This window comes from Eschrichtius robustus, chromosome 2 (assembly GCF_028021215.1).
Source record: "Eschrichtius robustus isolate mEscRob2 chromosome 2, mEscRob2.pri, whole genome shotgun sequence".
NCBI lineage: Eukaryota > Metazoa > Chordata > Mammalia > Artiodactyla > Eschrichtiidae > Eschrichtius > Eschrichtius robustus.
In genome coordinates, this window is record NC_090825.1 from 92,865,072 (window position 1) to 92,891,300 (window position 26,229).

A 26,229-nucleotide genomic window follows, 5' to 3' on the forward strand; every position below is an offset into this window, starting at 1 on the left:
TTGTAATTGTGAAATTTATTTTGATTTTTTAAAAAGGGTTTCTCCAAAGACACTTCTGACATTTTGCACCAATGGGGTACTGCTTCGTACTCTGATGGCAGGAGATAGTTCATTGTCAACTGTGACACATGTTATTGTGGTAAGAATATTTAAATTTAAATATCTAATTAAATTTTTAGAATAGGATATAAATGAGAACCAATTTTTTTAAAACAGGCTATTCTAATCAAGTTACTTTTTTTTTAACTTTTATTTTTTATTTTTAAAGATTTATTTATTATTTATTTATTTATTTTATTTATTTTTGGCTGTGTCAGGTCTTAGGGTCTTAGTTGCAGTACGCAGGATCTTCGTTGAGACATGCAGGATCTTTCGTTGTGGAGCAGGCTTCTCTCTAGTTGTGGCCTGCAGGTTTTCTCTTCTCTAGTTGTGGCGTGCAGGCTCCAGGGCATGTGGACTCTGTAGTTGTGGCGTGCGGGTTCCAGAGCATGTGGGCTCTAGTTGAGGCACAGGAGCTCAGTAGTTGTGGCGTGTGGGCTTAGTTGCCCTGCAGCATGTGGGATCTTAGTTCCCTGACCAGGGATCGAACCCGTGTCCCTTGCATTGTAAGGTGGATTCTTTAGCACTGGACCACCATGGAAGTCCCTCAAGTTACTTTTTATTGTCCATAATTGTTAGAAATAAATATTTTATATTAAATAAAGATATTCTTGCCATCAGGTTTTATGAGTGAGAATAAAATAAGTAGATAGTTTTTTAAAAGTGCTTTTTATATATGAAAATGGCACATGTATTTTAAGAGTTCTCCAGAATGGTGAAAGTTTTCTTTTTTCTCTGTGCTTAGTCATCTGATTTCTCTTCCAAATCTTAGAGGCATACTTTAAAGTCATTTAACTTCATGGTTAAGCTGCTAAATTAACTAGCTGCTGATGAAATAAGTAGATGAATTACCACCTTATTAAAGAATTCTAAGCTTTTATCCAGTTTGTGTCAGAAAACTTAGATTAAGTTTTATAAGGTTGTGATAGAGCAGCTTTTGGAAACTTATTAGTTCTGTGCATTCAAACCACAGGACGCACCTGGTTCTGATGCTAACAGAAGCATATTAAAATAGATTTTGTATTTATTAAAATTACATTAAATTAGACTCCACTAATTCAGCATTTGTTGTAGTTTTTGTGGGAAAAAGGGCAGTGTTTTGTTACCCATAGTAGGTCGTTAATGTCTGATTATTTCTAAATTGTCCATAATACAAAATTTTCACTAATTGGCTGTGTCCATATTTAACTTGAATTAGTGTGAAACCCAGCAGTTCCATAATTTTAAAGACTTTAGTTATTTTTATGTTTTAACTGTTCCATGATTTTGTTTTTGTTTACTGCAGGATGAAGTACATGAAAGGGATCGATTTAGTGATTTTTTACTTACAAAGTTAAGAGATTTGTTGCAGAAGCACCCAACTTTGAAACTAATTCTTTCTAGTGCTGCCTTAGATGTAAATCTTTTTATGAGATATTTTGGGAGTTGTCCAGTGACATACAGTAAGTTAAACTGTCAGATTTCTTCTAGGATTTTTATGAAAGAATACTTTTTTGGCTTGATTTTATTTATTATAATAGAAATTGGGGAATGTTCTGATGTATAGAGCATCCGTTTATGTTTTCTCTGAGATATGCTTAATCAGTCATCTCTATATATTTTCATCCTCTCCTTTTCCATCTACAACTCTTTGGTATTGTGTAGTGAGCCAGTTCTCTAGTCTTAAAAGGAGATATGCTTTATTTTGTATTCCCCGTTAAATTCTGTCCTATAGCTTTGCCTTTATTGCTAGACTCTTTCAAAGAGTAGTCTATACACCCATGTTTACTTCCCATGTACTTAAAAATATGTTGCCACTTAACTTTTGTCCTTATCCTTTAATCAAATCTGGTTTTTCCACCAATCTTTAAAAAAATTATTAATTTCCTCCTCAAAAATTGAAAAAGTTGTATGTGTTTACCTCAGTGAAATAGTACAAACATTCAGGGAAAAAGTTCACAATCACCTGTCTTCTTTTCATTTCATATCTTTTCTTCCCTGAGATTACTTGATGTTGAAGCCTAGTGTATATCCTGTCTCACCTTGTCCATGCTCATACAACATATGTAAATATATACATATATATTGGGTTTATAGAAAATGGTTTTTACATAAATGGGCACATGCCATATACAATGTTTTGCAATTTACTTTATTCATATGACAGTATATCATGAACAGTTCTCCAGTTTAGTAGCTCTAGATATAGTTCATTATATTGAAAAGCTGCTTTTATATTTCCTAATATAAATGTACCATGATTTATTTAACCATTTCTTAATATTTGGACATTAGATTGGTCCTGGATTCTCCCTTTCCCCTACTATAAACATCGTTGTTATGAGCATCCTTCTACATATATTCTTATATATTGGTGCTCTTATTTCTAAGGATAGATTCCTGAAAGTGAAATTGTTGAGTAAAAGAATGTATCTATTTTTAATTTTAACAGTAAGATGGTTTTGCCATTTTACTTTTTCAAAAGGCTGAAATGATTCACATTTCTGCAGTTTATGGGGCTATCCATTTGTGCATTCTTACCAGTGTTGTTTTGAAACTGATTTAATTTTACATAAAAATCTTACTTATATTTTCCATATATTTCTCATAATCGTTACCCTTTTTTGTGAAATGCTCGTATCCCATAATTTATTTGCCAGAACTACCTCCTAAGTCTCATTCTGTATTACAGCCTGTACTTTCTTGGTCTCCTCTGTGGGCTTCTCTTCTTTTGCATGGTGCTTAAATATTGATATTTTTGAGGATTTTTCTCATGATCCATTTTTTTTTCTCTTCCTCCCTTCCCTCCCCTTCCCTTTCCTCCTTCCCCTCCCTTCCCTTCCCTGCCCTTCCCCGCCCTTCCCCATCCCCTTTCCCTTCCCTTCCTCCTTTGATTTCTTTGCTTTTTCTCTCTTTCCTGCTCTATGCTGTTCTCTGCTAGGTACTGGGGGTGCACAGCTAGTTTTCCTGGAAGATCTCATTCTTGCCCTTGGCTTCTACTTTCCCTTGCACTGATGACTCCTGAATCTTTATTTCCCAGTTCAAACTGTTCTCCAGAGCTTTGGACTCGGTTGCTTATAAGCAGTTCACCTCTAATACGCCCAAACTGAATACTTAATCCTTTCTAAAAAATCTGCTTCTCTTGTGTTGCCTGTTTTGGTTAATCATACCATTGACCTAATCACCTAAGTCACAAACCTGTAAGTCTTTTTGCTCATAATATTACTGGGTGGTTAGGCACATAAAATTTATGCATCTGCTAATTGAAGGTCATTTTGGCACCTAACATTTGACATGTCTAAAACCAAACCCCAGTTCCCACAAGCCAACCTGTTTTTCTTTTAGCTTTCCTTGTCAGCCTCAGAAAATGACAACATTATCCATTGAGTTTTGTAAGCCAGACTTTCAAGAACTGTGGTTGACACTTCCTTATCATTCTTCCATATCTAATCTAATGCTGAGTTCTGTGGATTTTACTTCCCATCTATCTAGAGTCTGTCTGTCTCCTTCCATTTTCAGGTTATTGTCCTCTTCAGCCTGAACTGTTGTAATTGCTCCTGCTTGGTCTGTTTCATCCACTCTGCTTTCTTTTAAATCCGTTCCCCATGTTGCAGCCAACGTGGAATTTTCAGCCAGATTTCTGAAGTGGAATTTTGATGATGTTAAATACTCTTATGAGCTTGAAACTTTGAACAACCTTTACTTCAGAATAAAGACCTAAACCCTTAATAAGGCTTATCTATTTCTTCTGCCTCATCTTGAACTACAATCCCTTCTTCACACCCCTCTTCACATCATGTTCCAGCTAGCTTGCCCTTGGCCTTTTAGTTCCTTGAGAACATCATACTCTTTCCCACCACAGGGGCTTTGTACGTACTGTTTTTTTCTTCATAGTATACTCTTTCCTCTCTGCGTAGCTTAGTCATTTTGTTTACCCCCTTCTCTTGGTTCTCATTTTTCTCAGTGAGGATGCTTTTCTTGATTCCTTCAAATTCCCCTATTATGTACTGTCATGGTATCTTGTACTTCTCTCTCATAGGACTTTTTACAACTTTATTTTTACATTGATGTTTTGGATTATTGGATTAGTGTCAGATTCCCCTGCTAGATTGCAAGCTTCAAGCTTCAAGAGAGCAGGAGGAACTCTGTTTCTGCTTACCATTTATATTCCTAGTGCCTAGCATGATGCCAAACAATCAAGTAAATAGTAAACACTAGAAAAAAACATGCAAATGAACAGTTGTCTAAAATATAGATCAGAGTTATATTTAAAGGACAATATGAGGATCACTTGACCTATGGAATTGCCTTGGATTAATACTTAGATTTATTAATTTGAGAATCTCATGTTTTTATGTGAATTATCTCTAAGATGCAAATTGACTGTTTAAAAAAATTCCTATTTAGTACAGGGAAGACCATTTGAAGTAAAAGAAATGTTTCTGGAAGACATTTTAAGAACTACTGGATACACAAACAAAGAAATGTTAAAATACAAAAAGGAAAAACAACGAGGTAAGCTTTTTATCAAACAAATATAAAAGAAAATTACTATTGATATTGACTTTTTGGAGTACTCCAGTCTTATACTATGCAGATACAAGGACACTTGAAAGTGTTTCTCTCTGTGTATAGTTGTAGAATATTATATTAGAATACTGTCCCATATGGATGTTCTACATTCTGGTTTATGTCCAGAAGTTATAATCTATAGAGAGGAATTGAAAGGGGATGCCAGAGATGAGGAGGCTGAGTGTGTCTGTATCCAAATATTCAACCACTATTTTGAGGAGGCAGAAGATTTGAGCTGGCTGTCCCCAGCATGTGTTACAGAGTGGGAGTGGGGAGTGGGTGAGGGAGTGAAAAGAGTAGCATATGAGTAATAACAGGCTCACCTTTGGTATAATTGTTGAGTTTTTCACATCTTGATATTGTTATGAATTGCATCAGTACTTTGAATTTAACATGACTTGCCTATTAATACATCTCTTATGATTTATACTATATCTCAGCTTATGAATTAAGGTTAAGTTCCTTTTGCTTACTTTTAACTACATTATTCATGATGGAAGACTTGGCTTCAGGCTTTGATTCCTTTGTTTAATTAGTATAACCTTGGACAAATAATCTTAACTTCTTTGGATTCTTCACTTGAAAAAAGCAATTAGCAATGCCTGTGTCACAGTGCAGTGCTGAATCACTAATACGTAAATTATAAAACTTCTGGTTCTCAAAACTTTTGAAGATGGAAATTGAATATAACTTGTGTCTCAAACAGCTAGCATGGTGGTAGAAATTCAATAAATGATTTTCTACAAAGTGCTATATGAATATTAGTCATTGATTTAAACAGTATTTGTTATATGGCTAAAATACTGTTCATTAAATTATGTCCTTATTTAGAAGTAAACTTCCTACTAGTAGATGAATAGATGAGGTTTTATAAAGCAGTTTCATGTCTCCTTTTGGTTCAGCGTAACACATTTTATTGAATGTTCCTAATTAATATATTTTTAAAAAGTAACTTTAAAATAAGGCCAACTTTTAGGTATTTTCAGTTTCACTTAATTTTTTTAAACAAAGAAATATATTTCAAAAAGCAAAGAATTTATCTACTTATTTTCTTTGGTAATTAATTTAGAGGAAAGACAACAAACCACACTTACAGAATGGTACTCAGCTCAAGAGAATACTTTCAAGCCTGAATCTCAGAGACAGAGAGCTGTCCCAAATGTGACTGAAGAATATGATTTATTGGATGATGGTGGTGATGCCGTCTTCAGTCAGTTGGTAAGACCTCAGTGGTTTCACACTGCTATTTTGAGTGAAAATTGTGTAATTTAAAGAACATTTTATGAGATTATATTTTTTATTACATTATTAAGGCATAATTCCCTTAGTTTATCTTAGACTACAACACATTTTTCAGAATAATTTTCTATACACTTATTTTTTCAAATAATGCAACATCTTTTATTGTTTCATTCTGAGTTAAAATTATTTCAATATTTTCTATAAATTTTGTGAAGAAAATAGTTGTAGATATTATGTATATATACATACATTATTATTGCTAGATATTTTATCATCTCAAAAGTTTAAGAACCTATGAGCTAAGCAATGCAAGATAAGCTAAGTTAGGAAAAAACTGAGAAAAGCCTGTTGGTATTAGGGCAAGTAATCAAGACTGATGTTTCTACCACAAAGCCATGTGACTCTGTAAAATCAATTACCCACTATAGACCTCAGTTTCTTTTTCTCTTCTGCTTTTCTCCCTTCTATTTTGCCACAATATCTTTTACAAATGAAATATTTTGTAGAAATCCTGCCTGCTCATCCATCACTCTCCATCCCCACCCCTAAGTGGGGCTTCTGCTACTTTGGATTCCTTGGAGTCTGTTTGAAAACTGGAACCAGTGGATTTCCTAGGTCCCTTCTGGTCTTTGATTCTGGTTTAGAATTCTTAAAAAAGCATTGGTGATTAGTGAGATGGCTGGGACTATGCACTTTTTAGAAAAAGAATTAAACTCTTTTGAGCATGAGAAGCTACATAATGCAGATATGCTTGCAGTTTTCTCCCAGTGTTTAAAGTTCTGATGCATCCAAATGAACTATAGTTTTAAAGAATGTGTACTTTTAAAGAATGTTTAAAAATTGTTATTTAGTGCAGGGAACATCCATTTGGTTCAGTGAACAGCATTTTGACCATTTAAATTCGTGATTTTTTTTTAAATTATTTGTTTATTTTTGGCTGCGTTGGGTCTTCATTGCTGCGTGTGGGCTTTCTCTAGTTGCGGCGAGTGGGGGCTACTCTTTGTTTTGTGGTGCGCGGGCTTCTCATTGTGGTGGCTTCTCTTTGTTGTGGAACACAGGCTCTAGGCGTGCGGGCTTCAGTAGTTGTGGCATGTGGGCTCAGTTGTTGTGCCTCGCGGGCTCCAGAGCGCAGGCTCAGTAGTTGTGGCGCATGGGCTTAGTTGCTCCGCGGCATGTAGGATCTTCCCAGACCAGGGCTTGAACCCGTGTCCCCTGCGTTGGCAGGCTGATTCTTAACCACTGTGCCACCACGGAAGTCCCTTAATTAGTGATTCTTAAGCCTGGCTGCACATTAACATCCCCTAAGGAATTTTTAAAGTCCTATGGAATCTGGCCTCCATCCCAGAGATTTTGAAGTGCTTGCTCTGGGGTGGGACGTGGCTTCGGTGTTGAAAAGCTCCAGGTGATGTTTCCTCTGTTGTGCAGTTGGGACATAAGACCACTGATATATGGGTACATTTAGCAACATTCTGTCAGAAGCACAGTTAATATTGTGACTGTATCATACTCCTTTGTTGACAGGCTCATTCTCAGATAAAAGATGAATGTAAAAACAAGATACAATATTGTGAGTGATTATGTTTGTGATGAGATGAGAAACTTTTATGTCAAAGCCTTTGCTGTAATACCGAATGGTTAGTAGTTCTTGTGGCGGTTATGGCCATCTCATGTTCTCTGCAAGCAAAGGTTAAGCTGTTAAGTAATTTATAATCTTTGCTTCTTTTTAAAGACAGAAAAAGATGTGAATTGCCTTGAACCATGGTTAATAAAGGAAATGGATGCTTGTCTTTCTGACATATGGCTGCATAAAGATGTTGATGCGTTTGCTCAGGTCTTTCACCTTATTTTAACTGAAAATGTTAGTGGTAAGTATAATTTATTTAAGTTTCTTTTTATTACCCTTGAAGTTATTTATTATGATAGAAGTATAGCTTAATTCATAAAATTCAAAATTCACTTTTTGTTCACAACCAATATTTTGTTCTTTTGGAGTACTTATTTCAAATGTACAAATCAGGATCTTCTTATTAGCATAGTAGAATAAATAAGTATTGTATTAAATCAGGGACTCCTAACCTAATGTCTCCAGAATAGTTTCATGGAGTCTGTGAATATATGACAGTTATATGCAAAAGTATTTTTATGTGTATAAAATTTGTGACATAAATATACTCCCCCCTATGCATCACCCTTACCCCTGGAATATCTTGGATTTTCAAAGAGATTTGTTATTTCAAAACAGGGGGAAAATGTTAATAACTTTTGCTCTAGATTATTCATTCAGTAAATGGAAAATTTTAGTATACCTTTAGTTATATAGGTTCAAGTTCTGATTCACATGTACCTGCGTTATGTCACATGACATATTTTCGCTAATGATTTATTCTGATTTCGTTAGTTGGTTATAATGGATATTGGCAATCAGGGGTGAGTTTTAGGACCCTGAAGGCTTTTAGGCAAAAGGTAGAATGATGATAATAAAAGGTCAGTACTGGAAGGGATTTAGATGTCAAGTAGTTTATCCCCTCACTTGAACTTCTCAACATTATTATTACTATACTTGATCACTCCTTTCTTGAAACATGTTCTTCAGTTAACTTCTGATATTCCCTACTTTATTTATTTTCTTCTCATCTCCCTGGCTGGTATGTCTTGGTTTCCTTGGCAGGATTTTTTTCTTTTTCTTGACCTCTGAATATGGAATGTCCCAGACCTCAATCCTCAGACCTTCTATTTACACTTACTCCTTAGATGGATCTCATCTAGTTGAAGCTTTAAATACTTATTTAAAATGACTCCTAATTTTACGTCTCCAATCCTGAACTCCCCCCTCACTTCAATACACCTCACCACTTGACATCTCCGGTTGGAAGTCCGTTAGGGGAATAAAACTAGATATTCCCCAAACAACTTGATTCTCTGTTTTTCTACCTTCCTCTCAACCTGCTTTTTCCTTAGTGTTCCCTTAGTGATCATTATCAGTTGTAGACCTCTTTAAAAATGCATATGCCTGGCCATCCCAGGCACACTGAATCTAACTCTAGGGTACTACCATTCACCTAGTTGCTAAGGCAACAAAATATAAAATCATCTTTGACTTTGCTCTCATACCCCACATATAATCCATTAGCAAATCTTGTTAGTTTTACCTTTTAAATAAGTCCCGAATCTCACATGTTTTACTTCCTCTACTGCTGCCATCCTAGTCAAAGCCAACATTTCTTTCCTGGACTATTACAGTGGCCTATTAACTGCTTCTATTCTTATGTTACTAGTCTGTTCTCCAGAGAACGATCAGATTGATCCTTTTGAAAAGGAAATTGGATCATGCCACTTCTCTTCTCTCAGCTGTCCCATGGCTTTCAATTACACTTTGAATAAAAATCAAAGTTCTTTCCCTGATTTAGTCTCTGACAGTCTTTTTTATCTCATTTTCTACTACTCTTTTCCTTGTTCACTGTGCCTTAGCCACTCTTGTCTTCTTGCTCTTCATATATGCTGGCCCATTCCCATCTTTGGGCCTTTGTTTTTGTTGTTTTCTGTGCTTGGAACGCAGTCCCCACAGATACTCGTATGGCCCAATGCCTACTTCATTTAGGTTTCTATCCATAAGTTAGGAAATTTGAACTCTGAGACATGTTGCTTTAAAATATTTATGAAACATTTTAAAGTATTTTTGTATTATCTTTGACCCTCTTCTTAGATATTTCTTTAGAGAGTACTAGACTATTACTTTGATAATGGTCATCCTGTGGACCCAGGTCCCTCTCCTTTATAGTTTTATTAGACATTTTCCAGAGCCCAGTATTCTAATGTCTTAGGCCATGTGCATGTAGTAAACTAAAATGTTATGGTATCTCTATGAGCAGTAATTTACTTCCCATGTTTTTATTTCTCTTCTAAAATCTCAACTCTTAATTGGCACCAGAGTTGAAAATACTTCGTGTGATCCAGGAAGCCTTGGGCTTGGTAGATTTTTTTTTTAATCATATCAATTTCCCTTTGTGATCTTGTATAACCAGGTAGTAATTAGCTGGTTTAGTAAGACTAGGCATTCTATGGAACGCTGGATGCTAATCATCTATTGCTGCATAACAAATGATTCCCAAACTTAGCAACCTAAAACATCTATTATTTCACATAGTTTCTGAGAGTCAGGAAACTGGGAGTGGCTTAACTGAGTGGTTCTGGTTCCTAGTCACTCATGGAGTAGTAGTTAAGCTGTTGGCAGGGGTTCAGTCATCTTAAGGTTTACTGGGGCTGGAGGATGTGCTTCCAAGAAGGCTCACTCACATGGCTGTTGGCTAGAGGCCTCAGTTTGTCTCTGGCTGTTGGCTGAAGGCCTCAGTTCTTTGCCATCTGGACCTCTCCATAGCATTGCCTTATTCTTCCCAGAATGTGGCAGCTGGCTTCTCCCAGAGTGTGTGATTCAGAAGAGAAGAAGAAAAAGCAAGCAGGAAGCTATAGGTACCTTTCATGACCTAGTCTCCAAAGTTGCGCACCATCTTTTCCACTTTATTCTATTTGCTAGAATGAGTCACTTAGTCCAACTCACACTCAAAGAGAAGGGAATTAGGCTCCACCCCTTGAGGGGAAGAGTATTAAAGAATTTTGGGATGTTTTCAGACTCCCACACTTATCCATACCCCTAATTGAATATTCCGTTGAAACAGCAATTCGCATATAGTGAGTACAAATCATAATCTTTGCAGATCTCTGTAATAATGCATGTTCCTGGCCATCCCAGACCTACTGAATCTTAATCTAGGAGTAAGGCATGGCTATCTGTGTTTTCAGAAATAAAAAGCCTGAAGTAATTCTCTCCATAGGTCCCTCTCCCCACCTTGAGAACCGTTGGCTTATATTAATAACGGATACCATGTTTTAGAGGGTTGTTAAATAATGAGGATAATTGGGTATATATGGAAAATTAAAATTTTCCTTTTGTAATTATTTAAATTTTACTACAGAGGTTTTTTTCCAGTGGTGATTTCTTTCTGAAATTTTGTAATTTTGTAATTTATTAAAATTAGTTCTCAGTAATTATAGTATGTTGCATTGCTTGAAATATATTCTAAGAAGGAATTTAAATTCAATAAAAGTTTAATTTTTTTCTCATGGAGGGGTTTTATGGGAAGTAAACTTCCTGCCAGTGTTATTCTCATTAAGCATCTAAGATAGTAAGAACCTGGCATGATGGGGTAATAAAAGCAAAACGAAAGGACATCAAAAAATCATTTTGAACTTTTCATTTGCCCTTTTAAGCATTCATTACCAGATACTGATGAAAATTAACTTTTTAATTCTTCTTTAATTATATCTTGTCATTTGGTCAAGGCAATATCTAGATTTAGGAAGATTACTTAAGGATTCTACAAAGTTAGTAGCTTTCCTTTTCTGTTTTAATTAACAACTATCTTTCCTTCTCCTGCCTTCCAACTGATAGTACCTATTTCATCCTCCTTATACTAAGGACACATCAGTATCGGATCTTCTTGGATCAACTGAGTTAAAGGTTATACAATGCTGTTATATACTTAGGTAAAGGAGCAAGTCCCAGGTTAATTCTCCTAACATTCAAGAAAATTAAAATGATTTTCCAAAGTAATTTGGAAATTTAACATTTATGTATCTTTTCCTTCTTTTAGTGGATTACAGACATGGTGAAACCAGTGCAACAGCGTTGATGGTTGCTGCAGGAAGAGGTTTTTCAAGTCAAGTAGAACAGTTAATTAGTATGGGAGCCAATGTTCATATTAAAGCATCAAATGGCTGGTAATTTTAAATTGCATTCATTCTTTGTATATCTTCGTATAACTACACATATCTTTTTTGATTTCTTATATGTCTTTATATTAAAAGCTATTTGTAATAATTGCTCATACATCTCTACTTTAATGGGTGAATGAATAAATTTGAGTAACTAGTTTTATAATTTTGAGAATATTTCTCTTTCTTAATTCGATATCTTTGAATTTTGGCAGGATGGCTTTAGATTGGGCTAAACACTTTGGGCAGACGGAAATTGTGGATCTTCTAGAATCTTACAGGTAACACTTTATACTATTTTTAATTAATCCTGACTCCTTTTTAAGAAACTTAGCCATATAAATCATAGAATGTGACAAATGAAGGCTATTTATAGTCTCTTATCCAGATTTTTTTTTGTAGTTCTAAGGAGTTTTTCTAATAACAGCTTTCAGTTATTTTGTAGGTTGCTAGTAAGATCCACTGTATTATAATATTTATCTTATTTTTTATTTTATCTTAAAAAAGAAGAAGGGGAATTTCCAGTTAAACATGGTATTTGTCTCTCTGCATTTCCCCAGAACCTCACTAAAATGGTAAGGAAGGAATATAAAATGTGTAAACTAACAAAGTCAGAGAGAATGGAAGAGGATATGGCAACTGATGAAAGATGTTAGTAAGTTTTTGGATGATATATGGCTAATGGATTACTGATGTTTGACTTAGCAAAGCTAAGAAAGCTGAAGCCTGAGTGCCTAAAGAGGGAAGTGCCAATGAGAAACAACCTCATTTTAGCTTTGAACTTCTTAGAGGCTCATTCAGCTACTTCTGAATGAAACAATGAAAGAAAGGGCTAAAAAAATAACAGAGTTAGTTGAAATTCTCTATGAGGAATATTTGGAATTTCAGATTCCCTTCTCCCCTGCCCTCAGGTGATATCTCTTTCCCACTGTAGCAGGATGTGGGAAGTTTATTGAAAAATTAAACCATTTAGAGTTTGGACTTGGGGTGACCAGGTACAGTGGGAGAGTGGGAGTAAGGTATCAAACAGAAAAGGGGTTTAAGTGAAAGTCTACTTAAAGACTAAAAGTTGAGATACCATCCAGTCCCTTCCCCTGCTGTCCCTATCGCCTTTTCCTGTTTGAAGCTTATGTTCTTTGGCAGAAAACTTGAGAATTCCTTCCTGGAAAAACAGACCAAGCCTAGAGAAAAGATTTAGAACTTTAAGAGGTTTGATATTCCTTCAATGAAATGACCATCTTTAAACCAGATAACTCAATTTTCCCCACTTGTACACATGGAGGTTTTTGTGCTTTACTCTTTAAAAATAAACAAACTGCCAAGGATTGATCACCAGGCATTTGAGTGGAAAAAGCACTCAAACATCAAATAAACAGTAACAACAAAAAACCCCAAGAAGTTGAATAAAACTGAGCATCAGTGACCAGAAGAAAACTTCAAAAATAGTAATCGAAAATAACATTCATGAACCAGAAAACAGTGTGCTTAAAAAAAAAAAAAAAAGGAACAGAACACAAATCTTTGTTCAAATTTCATCTTCATGAGGGCTACCCAAATTTACCTATCTATTGCAATCTGCCTCCCCGCACAGTTGATCCTCTTTAACCTGTTCTACTTTTTCTTTTGTCCATAGGACCTACCATCCTCTAATAAACTATATAATTTACTTATTTACTGTATTTATTGGTTTATTGTCTGTCTCTTCTCTCCAGTGGAATTTAGTAAGCTCCTTGTTTCCTTTGTTCAGGGACAGTGTCTGGATATAGATGTTCCGTGATTATTTTTGAAAGAATGAATAAAAAAGAAAGAGCCCTTGAAAATGAAAATATGATAGCAGAAAAGTAATTCAGAAGGGTTGCAAGATAAAGTTGAAAAAAATTGCTGACAAAGTAGGAAAAAAGACAAAAAAATAGAAAATAGTAGAAAAAGGATAGGAAAATTTATTTCCTATGTATTTTTTTATGAGGAAGCTGTTAGAGAATGTGTTCTACAAAAATGAGGAGTGAAGTAAAACAGAGAAGAACACAGTAGATCCAGCACAGGAGATAAGTGAAAGAAATGCTTAGTATGTTGGTGCACAGGGCTGTTACTATGGCAGCTGCCCAGTAAGCCTAGTCTCATAGAAACAGAAGACAGAGAGCTCCAGGAGGAAGGGCCCTCTGGGGTAAAAAGGATTACCTGATGGTTTTGATTGTATTAAAAAGATTTCATGAATTTGTTGGACACTTTGGGAAGAATTAGTGCTAAGTACACAGAAAACAAAATTGTATGGGTTTGTGTGTGTGGAAACTATATGGGGATGGGGATGGTGACCTCATTTTTCATTAATTGGAGATTCACAGATAATTACTAAATTGTTAAATCAATAAATAGCAGATGATGCATGTTGCTTAGAAATACGTCAGTAAATACCAAAAGAAATGGCTAAAAGAATTGAAAAAGGTCCTAGGCAGTGTGACTAGGAGTGGAGAGGGGTTTTTGTTATAACTTCTATAAAACCCTTGTTTATTAACACTATGTACATGTATTACTTTGATTTAAAAAAAAAAAAAGGGCAATACTTTCAAAATCCTATGAAACTATTATAATTCTTCTTTTAGATAATTATTTTAGATAAATTTTGATATTTATATAGATTTTAGATTAGACATTTAAAGAAAAAAGATATTTAGAAGAAATTTAAAGAAAATATATTTTATAGTACATTGATAGCTTTTATCTATTTTCAACCTATAAGACTGTCAAAAAAATAATAAGAGTATGAAGTTAAAATATATTAAAACATCTATTATTCAAGAACATATAAAATGTTTTATTTGACTTGGGTTTTTGTATTTAAATCTATAGATGAAGTCTCGGATATTAGATGAAGTAAACATTTGAAATATGAAATTAGTTTTATCATTTTAATTTCATTAAATGATAATGTAGAGTCTCAAAGTCTTGGCAGATCCAAATGCTAATTCTGGTGTGGTGGGTTTTATTATCATTTCATTAATAGCACCAGAACTTGCAATCCTTTTAATGCTAACACTTCGAATGTTCCAGATATTGTTACGGTGTTAGGTGTAGCTGAATAGGTACTACAGATTACCATGTAAAACAGTTATCTGGATAATATTTTAATTATCCTGGCTAAGTCAGCTTTCTTTTTATTCCACAGATCATGATGTTATCAACTATAAATTTCAAATATTTAAATTAAATTTATTATGTTTGCTGCATTATTGATACTTGATATCTAAAGTTTATAGCATTAAACAAAGAACATAATACCTCCTTAATTTACCTGGTAAAAATAAGAAAACAAAAAACTTGGAATGTTTTAAATTGGATTTAAAAATTTTAAATACTACAATTATAACGTTGCAGAAGTCTCATATTTTTCCTATTGAAAGCAGTCTTTTTTTAAAAAAAATTATTTTTTATTTTTGGCTGCGTTGGGTCTTTGTTGCTGCACATGGGCTTTCTCTAGTTGTGGCGAGCGGGGGCTACTCTTGGTTGCGGTGCACGGGCTTCTCATTGCCGTGGCTTATCTTTGTTGCGGAGCATGGGCTATAGGCGTGTGGGCTTCAGTAGTTGTGGCTCGTGTGCTCAGTAGTTGTGGCTCACGGGCTCTAGAGTGCAGGCTCAGTAGTTGTGGTGCACGGGCTTAGTTGCTCTGTGGCATGTGGGATCTTCCCAGATCAGGGCTTGAACCCGTGTCCCCTGCATTGGCAGGCAGATTCTTAACCACTACGCCACCAGGGAAGTCCCTGAAAGCAATCTTATGTTATTTTTCTGCTAAGCTCTTTAAGAAAGATTGGGCTGAACTGAACTTTCTAGAAATCATATTGATAATTACTAGTGATGGCAGTTTTATATTTTCACATACAGGATGAAGAAGCAAGGGAGTTATTTCAGTAATTTCTACTGATTTTGGCTTTCGGGAAATAGCATAATCAACCTGCTTTTAGTATAGGATAACTGAATTAGTAGTCATTTTAAGCTGATACCTGTAGAGTGTTTTTTTTTTAATATATGAACTATTCTCCAGAATATTGTTCATAATAATGAACAATTAGAAACAACCTATTAAGAAAATGTAAATGATGACCAAAAGTTTGTGTTTTTTTAAGTTTTATTGAGATAAAATTCACATACCATATAATTCACCTACTTAAGTGTATAATCCAGTGTTTTTTAGTATGTATGTTCAAAGAGTTATGCAGTCATCACCACAGCCAATTTTGAGAACATTTTCATCACCCCAAAAAGAAATCTGTGCTCATTAGAGGTCACTTCTAATTTCCCCCAACTTTAGCAGCCCTAGGCAACCACTCATCTACTTCCCATTGCTATAGCTTTATCTGTTCTGGACATTTCATATAAATGGAATCATATAATATGTGATCTTCTGTGATTGGTTCTTTCACTTAGCATAATGTTTTCAAGGTTTGTACATGTTGTAGCATATTTTTAATGACTGAGTAATATTCCATTCTATGGATAGACCACAGTTTGTCTATCCATTCATCAATTGATGAACATTTAGGTTGTTTACACTTTTGGGATGTTATGAATAGTACTGGTATAAACATTTGTATACAGGTTTTTATGTGGACATATATTTTCATTTCTTCTTGTCTGTATACCTAGGAGTCTAACTGCTGGGCCATATGGTAACACTATGTTTAACAGTTTCGAGGAACTGCCACATTGTTTTCCAAAGTGGTTGCACCATTTTACGTTCCCACTAGCAGTGTATTAGGGTTCCAATTTCTTCACATCCTCTCTCACACTTATTATTATCTGTCTTTTTTATTATAGTCATCCTAGTGGGTGTGAAGTGGTATCTCGTGGTTTGAATTTCATTTCTCTCATGACTAATGATGTTGAACGTATTTTCATGTGCTTATTGGCTATTTGTATATTTCCTTTGGAGAAATGTCTTCAGATAGAGTTTTTTTAAAAACACTTATTGCCAAATTTTACTTTGAATAATATACTTGAAACCAAAATATGAATTACATTATAGTTAGAGTATTAATTGTCACTTACCCTCTTTAGAGTATATTGAAAATTTGAACATGGACATAATGGGAATCATTGGCCTTTAAGGGTTACTCTTTTTAATGAAATTTGACTTGGTCTGTTTTTTTCTTTTCTAGTGCTTCATTGGAATTTGGAAATTTAGATGAAAGTTCTTTGGTTCAAACAAATGGGAGTGATCTCAGTGCAGAAGACAGAGAGCTCCTGAAAGCTTATCATCATAGTTTTGATGATGAAAAAGTAGACTTGGATTTGATCATGCATCTTCTATACAATATCTGCCATAGTTGTGATTCTGGTAAATAAGTATTGTCTAAAAGAAATGAAGCAAAAATATATTCTTTGACTTAAATTTAGTATTTTTTGTGTGTACAAATTTTTATACAATTTTATTGATAATAATGCACAAATAATCTCTTGTGTCATCTTATAAGTATTAGAGTTTATCAGTACTTGAAAACACATGATGTAGTTCATTATAGTTAGTTGTTTTGATTGATTCTGGTTTTACAAAGAGATTTAATGTTTAAAAAAAAGTCATTCTTCTTCAAGGTGCAATATTGATTTTCCTGCCTGGATATGATGAAATTGTTGGTCTGAGGGATCGCATCCTGTTTGATGACAGGCGGTTCGCTGACAATACTCATAGGTAAAAGCTAAAGCTTTATATTTATTGCATTAAATAACAGTTAGGTACCACAATATATTTTCTCTTAATTGTCAACAGATACCAAGTCTTTATGCTTCATTCAAATATACAAACGTCCGATCAAAAGAAGGTATTAAAAAACCCACCTGCAGGTGTTCGAAAAATAGTAAGCTTCATAAAATCTTCTTTTTTCCATTTTATTAGTCATTGGTTTTGCTTTCATATTAACGATGACATAATATCCTATTGCAGATCCTTTCCACCAATATTGCTGAAACCAGCATCACAGTCAATGACGTTGTCTTTGTTATTGATTCTGGTAAAGTGAAAGAGGTATGTATGGATAAGTTGTATTTTTACCTAAATGACGAAGGTTAAGTTCCATAACAATAAATGCTTTTATAAGCAGAATTCATTTTAATGGGAAAATTTCTGGTTCTAGGATGAATTTAACATAGTAAATGTTGGTTTCACTAAAGTAAATATTCTACCTTAAACAATTCAGTTTGTAGGATCTGTCTTGTTATTTTAGCAAATTACACAAAAAATTTAGCCTCTGCTCACTAAATATTAGGAATAAAATAAAGGATTTGGCTAGTTACAGTGAAAATTTTGTCAATGTGGGAATTTGATTACATATTTTGTATGTTTTCTTTCTACTCATGGGCATGGACCGTGTCCCTCTTGTTCATTGTTATATCTCCAGTGCTCCACATATAGTAGGTATTCAAAAGATACTTAGTTCAAGAGAATCATGCTGATAGAAAAAAAACAAACATAAAACCAGGCTTCAGCAAATGATGGCTAGCAGTAAAATTGGGTCCATCACCTGCTTTCGTAAAAATAAATTTTGTTGGAATACTGCCATGTCTACTTTTTACCCATTGTCTGTGGCTGATTTCACACTCCAGTGGCAGATTTGAGTAGTTGCAACAGACCCCCTCTGCAAAGGCTAAAATATTTACTGCCAACTCCTGATATAAATAAAAGGCAGCATTTATTTCCTTTTAGTGTTGGAATGCCCAGCAATTCTCAGCACCCTTAATTTTGGTCGATCCTTTCACTGAAATAATTGAAAGTGATAGAGGTAGTTGATTTTTCAAGGAGAGCAATGCTATCCATGTTGGGAAAGCAAATTATGTCTGTTCTAGTGGATATAGATGATAATTTTTAATGTGAAAATATTAATTACCTTTAGGTGTTATTTATCAAGTAAACTGTGATGGTAGTGCCAAAAGTTATTTTATATACAAAATTGTTAAATATAACATTTTATTAAAAACAAAATAAGCAGCATATTTTCTAAAAATCCCATAATTAAACAATTATGAGAACACATTTGTATTTGCTCTATGTAGTTATTTTATGAAAAGGAAAGTATAAAGTCACGGAATGATTGATGTATATATTCTAGCAATGAATTCTTTTAAAATATTTCTCTACGTAACTTTCCACTTTAGAAGTGAAAGTATGGGGATAGTAATGGTTCTTTTTTACTTACTCTTTTGTAACATTCTGGTTAGGCTAACTGCATTAGTAGTTCAGCAGGAGGTAAAATGGAAGGGGTTAAAAATTATTCAGTTGGGAATAGAATTACTTTAGTGATTATTGTTATTCTTCCAATCAGCTTCCTGGAAAGTATTTCAGAAAATGTCTTTCCCTGGTCACTCCTATTACCCACAATGATGTAAATCTGATAGAAAATGACCTCAAGGAATAGATCAGTTCTCTCCAATCTTGATGCCTTATGAGAACTGACTGCCATTATCCAAGTGTAGCAGAGAAAAACAGATAGCTTAGCAAGGCACAGAATGAGGAAGTTTTACAGCTCTTCTAAGTTTAGTTTTCATTCTTTTTCCTTAGAATGTTTGTGACCAGAAATCTGGATTTTTTTTTTTTTTAAATCAGTACCCTGTTCTAATTAATCAAAAGGGACTTTGAATTAAACTTGATGTGCTAAAATATATTCATAATGTTTTCTGCTATTTCTTCTTAAGTACCTTTTATGTATTAACATGAAGGTGATTTAAATATTACAGAAATCCTTTGATGCACTGAATTTTGTTACAATGTTAAAAATGGTGTGGATTTCCAAAGCTAGTGCCATACAGCGAAAAGGCAGGTAATGTATATTTAATGGACATTGATTCAATTGCCTATAAAATGGAAACATTTTCATATGTATTACATATTTAATGTATATTCTACTTTCTATAAAATGTTAAAACTTTCATGTTAGTCTTAATTTTTATATTATTTTTGCAAAGCAGACCATTTTAATACTTATTTTAAAAGTCGAATTTAGGTTATGTTAAAAATAAAAATTTTTGTCTAGTATGATCTACACTCAGAAGACATAAGAAACTTAAAGAACAAAAATAAAAGCAGTGTAAGATGTAGGACTAATTTCTGTACAATACAAAAAAAGCTCCATGAAAATCAATTAAATAAAGACCACTACATTAACCTCACATATCTCATATATACCTAAAGAAATGCAAATTAATGAGGTACTATTTTTTACTTACCAGAATGGCATCAATGAAAATTTTTAACAACACACATAACAAGAGTTGACAAAAGCATGGGCCAATAGGCTTTCACAGTTTGCTGATGGGAGTGTATATTGATGTGACTTCTTCAGATGATGATTTGAAACTGTTTATGCAGATCTCCCCTTTAGCAGTGGATTCCACTTCTCATAATTTATCCTGAGTATACTTGCACATGTGTGCCAAGATGTATGTTTACGAATGTTTTTTGCAGTATTATTTGTAGTAGTGAAAAGTCTAGGAACACTGTAGTATCCATAAGTAGTGAAGTGATTAAGCAAATTATATTATTGCCACACAATGTCATACTAAGTAACTGTTAAAGGGAAATATATAGATGTATGTGTTTTATATGGAATGAGTTTTCAGAAACTCATATTAGTTGAAAAAAGTAAGGTATAAAACATGTATCTAGTATTTTCTTGTTCTAAAAAATATCTGTGCATGTGTATGTTTGCATGTATATTTAGACACACATATGTTGTCAAGGCTGAGATAACCATTACAAAACAATGATTGTTGACTCTCAGAAGGAGGATTTGTGGGGCTCTTGGAGGAAGGAGACTTAATTTTTATTTTATATTTTTTGTATTTTTTGTATTTCGGTTATTTACTTTAGCACATACTTGCATTACTTTTTCATTTTTAAAAAGGCAAGATTAAAAAGAGTCATATTTTTCAGTAATTATTTGACTGATTTTTCTTGCATTTTAACTAACAAGAAAACATCAGATACTGACTTTAAGAGTGCTGCCTACTGAAGACGGTGGATACATTGATTTCTGTACTTTTTAACTTCATAGAATGCTCTTTGTTGTTATTATTTGTTGTTGTTATTGTGTCAGTTGTCTTCTTATGACAAGTGTGGATTGGCACATTGAGCTGGACTTACACCATGTTAATAGTATATTATCAGGGATAAAAATCAGAAATTATAGAAATTTTCTTTGTCATCTTTTTCAACAGATGTTTTTTGGCAGCCTTCACTGTGCAAGTGTTAGGGATGCAATGATGAATAAACTATGGTCTGATGGGTAAAGTTTGAGATGGGGAAATGTTGCAGTCCATCTTGGAATCCAATAAATTAAGCAATTTTAATACTATGTGATCTGCACTGTAACTGGATAATGCTTCTAGAGGAGTTAAGATAGAATCTGAGACAAATATGATTAAATAGGTAATTTGGGAAGGCATTTCTGGCAGAGGGAAAACATTCACAGAGGCCTAAAGGCAAGAGTGACAAAGAAAGTTGTTTGGATGGAGTTTAGTTTAGAGGAGAATAATGAAAAATGAGTGGAAAGAGGTAAGTTGCAGACTGGTCCTTTAGGACCATTTTGTATTTTCTCTCTCTTCTCTTTCTTCTTAATAACATGGTTATAGTATTCTTTCACCTTTTTGAGGAATGAATAGGTAGAGACAAAAATGATGGTAGGAGGACCCCAGTAGGAGACTCTTTTCATTAATCCTGTCATTTACAATAAGGGAGAGATGAGAGTAGCCTGAATTATTATAGTGGTGGTTGAAGTAAAGAGAAATATAGGCATACCTCCCCTTACTGCACGTCTCAGATACTGAATTTTTTACAAATTGAAGGTTTATGGCAATCTTGTGCACCCCAAGTCTATCAGCACTATTTTTCCAACAGCATGGCTCATTTCTTGTCTCTGTGTCACATTTTGGTAATTCTTGAAATATTTCAAACTTTTTCATTATTATTATATTTGTTATGGTGATCTCTGATCAGTGGTCTTTGATGTTATTATTGTAATTGTTTTGGGGTACCACGAACTGTGCTCGTATAAGAAGGCAAACTTAATCCATAAATATTGTGTGTGTTCTGACTGCTCCACCAATCAGCCATTCCCCATCTCTCTCCTTCTTCTTGGGCTTCCCTATTTCCTGAGACACAGTACTGAAATTAGGCCAATTAATAACCCTACAATGGCACCTAAGTGTTCAAGTAAAAGGAAGAGTGGCACTTCTCTCACTTTAAATCAAAAGCTAGAAGTGAATAAGCTTAGTGAGGAGGGGATGTCAAAAAGTAGGACAGGCTGAAAGCTAGTCCTCTTAGCACCAGTTAACCAGGTTGTGAATGTGGAGGAAAAGTTCTTGAATGAAATAAAAAGTACTACTCCATTGAACACATGAATGATAAGAAATCGAAACAGCCTTATTGCTGATGTGGAGAAAGTTTTAGTGGTCTGGAAAGAAGATCACAACATTCCCTCAAGCCAAAGCCTAATCCAGAGCAAGGTTCTAACTCTCTTCAATTCTGTGAAGGCTAAGAGAGGTGAGGAAGCTGCAGAAGAAAAGTTTGAAGCTAGCAGAGGTTGTTCCATGGGGTTTAAGGACAGAAGCCAACTCCATAACATAAAAGTGGAGGTGAAGTAGCAAGTGCTGATGTAGAAGCTGCAGCAAGTTATCCAGAAGATTTAGCTAAGGTAATGAGGGTGGCTACACTAAACAGATTTTCCTTGGAAAACAGCCATTTCTTGGAAGAAAATGCCACCTAGGGCAGGCTGACTCTCTTGTTAGGGGCTAATGCAAGTGGTGACTTGAAGTTGAAGCCAGTGCTCATTGACCATTTTAAAAGTCCTAAGGTCCTTAAGAATTATGTTAAATTTACTCTGCCTATGCTTTATAAATGGAACAACAAAGCCTGGATGACAGCACATTTGTTTACAACATGGTTTACTGACTATTTTAAGCCCACTGTTGAGGTCTGCTGCTCAGAAAAAGTGACTCCTTTCAAAATACTACTGCTCATTGACAATGCACCTGGTCACCCAAGAACTCTAATGGAGATGCGCAACGAGATTAATATTGTTTTCTTGCCTGCTAACACAACATTCATTCTTCAGCCCATAGATCAAAGAGTAACTTCAGCTTTCAAGTCTTATTCGTTAAGAAATACATTTTGTAAGGTTATAATTGCCATAAATAGTGATTCCTCTGATGGATCTGGGCAAAGTAAATTGAAAACCTTCTAGAAAGGATTCACCACTCTAGATGCCATTAGGAACATTTGTGATTCATGGGGAGACGTCAAAATATCAACATTAACAGGAGTTTGGAAGAAGTTGACTCCAACCCTCATGGATAACTTTGAGGGAGGAAGTAACTGCAGATGTGGTGGAAATAGCAGGAGAACTAGAATTAGAAGCAGAGCCTGAAGATGTGACTAAATTGCTGCAATCACATGATGAAACTTTAACAGATGAGGAGTTGCTTTTTATGGATGAGCAAAGAAAGTGGTTTCTTCAGATAGAATCTACTCCTGGTCAAGATGCTGTAAAGATTGTTGAAATGACAACAAAGGATTATATTACATAAACTTAGTTGATAAAGCAGCAGCAGGGTTTGAGAGAATTGACTCTGATTTTGAAAGAAGTTCTGTGGGTAAAATGCTATCCATCCAACAGCATGGCATGCTTCAGGGAAATAGTTTATGAAAGGAAGAGGCCGTTGATGTGGTAAACTTCATTATTGTCTTATTTTAACAAATTGCCACAGCCTGCAGCGTTCAGCTGGTCAGTCAGCAGCCATCAACACTGAGGCATGACTCTCCACCAGCAAAGAGGCTGTGACTTAGAAGTCTCAAATGATGGCTAGCGTTTTTTAATAATAAAGTATTTTTAAAATTAAGGTATGCACATTGTTTATTTAGACATAATTCTATTGCACGCTTAATGTACTCCAGTATAGTGTAAACATAACTTTTCTGTGTACTAGGAAACCAAAACATTCTTGTGATTCACTTTATTGCAATGTTTGCTTTATTGCCATATTCTGGAACCGAACCTGAAATATCTCTGAGGTGTGCCTGTGAGTAACTAATTCAAGAGATATTCAGGAGAGTAATATTGGTGATTGTATGTCCAGGGGGTGGGGGGTAAGTAATAGAGTGGAATGAAGGATGTCTTACAGGTTTCTACGAAAATTTTGTGGATGGTGGTGCTATTATTGGGGAAAATGTGAAGCGTGGTTATGTGGGGAGAATTAATTTTTGGTTGTGTTGTTTGAGTTGACTGTGGAAAATCCAAGTGGAGCTAAGAGCCTTCTGAAATACAGGTCTAGAATTAGGATAAGAAGACCTAGATGGATGGAATTTGAAGTTAGGATTATTAATATCACTTGAGAGAGAGCAGAATAAGGAGAGCAGAGGGCTAAGGTCTGACCTCAGAGGAACATCAACATTTAAGGACTGGGAAGGATAGAAATCTTTCAGAGGAGGCTGGATAGGTGGGAAAGCTAATGGGTATGTAGTGAGGGAAATATTTGTTGAAGGAAGGAATGGTCCAACAATGTCAGATTTTCTAACTTGTATCACACTGTGTTATAGTTAGGTTTGTCTCTTTGGATTATGAGCTTTGTGAGGATACGTAGGGATATTTCTGTGTCTCTGTCACTTGGCATATTCAGCCTTGCTATTAGCTGATACAGGGACTTTGGATGAAATTAAAAGTGCTTTTCCTCAAGATGTATTTCTAGTGCTTTCCAGAAAATTATGCAAGTCTCTATGACCGTGGGGTAAATGACACTCCCTTAGAGTTGTGTAATGCATAACTTCCACAACTCTGTGTTTAGTGGGCCTAATAAACACAGTGCTTAGTATCAGCTCTGTAAAATCGATTCAATTTAAATTACCATATATTTATTCATGCCTTATTTTTTACTCACTTTTATTTGTGTGTGTGTGTATATATATATATAGTATGTAAATTTTTACCATTGTCTTAGAAGTATTACTTGTCAGGTAGTATTACTTGTCATTCATGAATCTCACTTTATAAATGAAATAATTGAGTCCCACAAATGTGAAGTACCTTTTCAAAGGTTAGGGGATCAGTATCAGAGTAGAGGTTCAGACTCAGATGTCCTGATACTGGTTCATTGTTCTGTCTCCTAAATCATATTGCTTTTACAGTTTCCTTATTATAGTCTTTATTCCTTGTTTGAACCTAAATTTTGTGTTTTAATTTTAAGGGCAGGGCGATGCAGACCTGGAATTTGTTTCCGGCTGTTCAGTAGACTTCGATTCCAGAATATGTTGGAATTTCAGACTCCAGAACTTTTGAGAATGCCATTACAGGTGCAAATTTACTTAACTCTATCTAAAAGGCTATTCTTTGTGGGTGAGGGAGGAGAGGGACCATTTCAACTTATACTGATTGGGCTTTTAAAAAATCAATTTATAAAATAAAATTATAAAATATATATTATGGAGCGTGGTTATATATAACTAATATTTTTTTCTGTATAAGAAAATTTAACTCAAAAGCCTCCAAAATTTAAAAGAATTACTTGAGTGCATTTGAATTTTAGTATGGTTTATAGATATATTGTTTTTTTAATATAACATTCTAGGAGTCTGTCAACCACATGAGTGTTCACCTTTTAAATCCTCAATGAGAAGTAGAAAACAAATCATTTAAAGTACAAAAGATAATACCAAAATCTCAGTTTAAGATGCTGAGCTTACCTTGGTAGTTTTGGAATTGAGTTCACTGAGATTTCCTGGCCTGTATGAATGGTTTTCCTTTTGGTTTTCTGACTTCATGGAACAGCCAAACACTATGTACTTTCTAGGGAAAACTATCAGAAGTGCATTAATTTGATTCTCTGGTGTGCTGAGCTAGATGCTGGCTTCCAAACCTTAAAGAGACACTGGGTCATATTTTTGGCATCCAGGTACCTGGATGACTTCCCACTTCTCCATGCCTGTGTGCCATTTTCTATTCTTCTTAGGATAAAATGCAAAGTTCTTAACAAAAGCCTAAATTGTCTCTCCTGCTTGTGTCTCCAGTTTTAATTTTTTAATTCTTGCCTTTCCTCTTCTCTCTGCTCATACCAGTAGTTTCAATTTCTGAAGCACATTTTGTTTCTTTCTATCTTAGGGCCTTCATATGTGCTAACCCCTCTCCATTGAAACCGCCCCCTTATTCCTTTTCTGTTTAACTCCTAATTAATCTGTACATCTTAATTTAAGTGTCATTTCCTCAGAGAAATTGTCTTTGACTTCCCATGGCTGCCTCCTCCTACTCTTTCTTGAACTTGTGTTTACGTCTTTAGTTCCCTGTATCCTTCATAGCACTTATCCCAGTTGTAATTAAGTAGTTAATTATATAATTATTCTGTTTTTCACACACAGTGAAAATCCATGGGGGCAGTGTCTGCCTATCCTCTTCTTTTTCTCCAACTTGATACGTGGTGCCTGGCATCTAGCAAGCACTTAAATATTTGTTGAATGGATAAAAGATTCTAGAATGTAATATAAAGGGAAAAAAAAGATTTTTGGAGAGTGACTGTTATTGTTATATATAAGAACTGTGTGAG

The 26,229-nt window shown here is 34.7% G+C and overlaps 1 protein-coding gene across 3 annotated transcripts in view; it reads left to right on the forward strand.

Moving 5' to 3' along the window:
• Positions 1 to 26,229, forward strand: part of YTHDC2 (YTH N6-methyladenosine RNA binding protein C2) — an 81,605-nt gene that overhangs the window by 16,226 nt on the left and 39,150 nt on the right. For all 3 annotated transcript variants that reach the window (XM_068535738.1, XM_068535737.1, XM_068535740.1), the window contains exons 6-18: positions 37 to 139; positions 1,385 to 1,541; positions 4,486 to 4,593; positions 5,720 to 5,868; positions 7,622 to 7,757; positions 11,541 to 11,667; positions 11,877 to 11,942; positions 16,812 to 16,990; positions 17,245 to 17,341; positions 17,420 to 17,507; positions 17,594 to 17,674; positions 19,381 to 19,463; positions 24,880 to 24,985. In XM_068535738.1, coding sequence (XP_068391839.1) covers positions 37 to 139; positions 1,385 to 1,541; positions 4,486 to 4,593; positions 5,720 to 5,868; positions 7,622 to 7,757; positions 11,541 to 11,667; positions 11,877 to 11,942; positions 16,812 to 16,990; positions 17,245 to 17,341; positions 17,420 to 17,507; positions 17,594 to 17,674; positions 19,381 to 19,463; positions 24,880 to 24,985 — 1,480 coding nt within the window. The remainder of the gene's footprint in view (positions 1 to 36; positions 140 to 1,384; positions 1,542 to 4,485; positions 4,594 to 5,719; positions 5,869 to 7,621; positions 7,758 to 11,540; positions 11,668 to 11,876; positions 11,943 to 16,811; positions 16,991 to 17,244; positions 17,342 to 17,419; positions 17,508 to 17,593; positions 17,675 to 19,380; positions 19,464 to 24,879; positions 24,986 to 26,229) is intronic.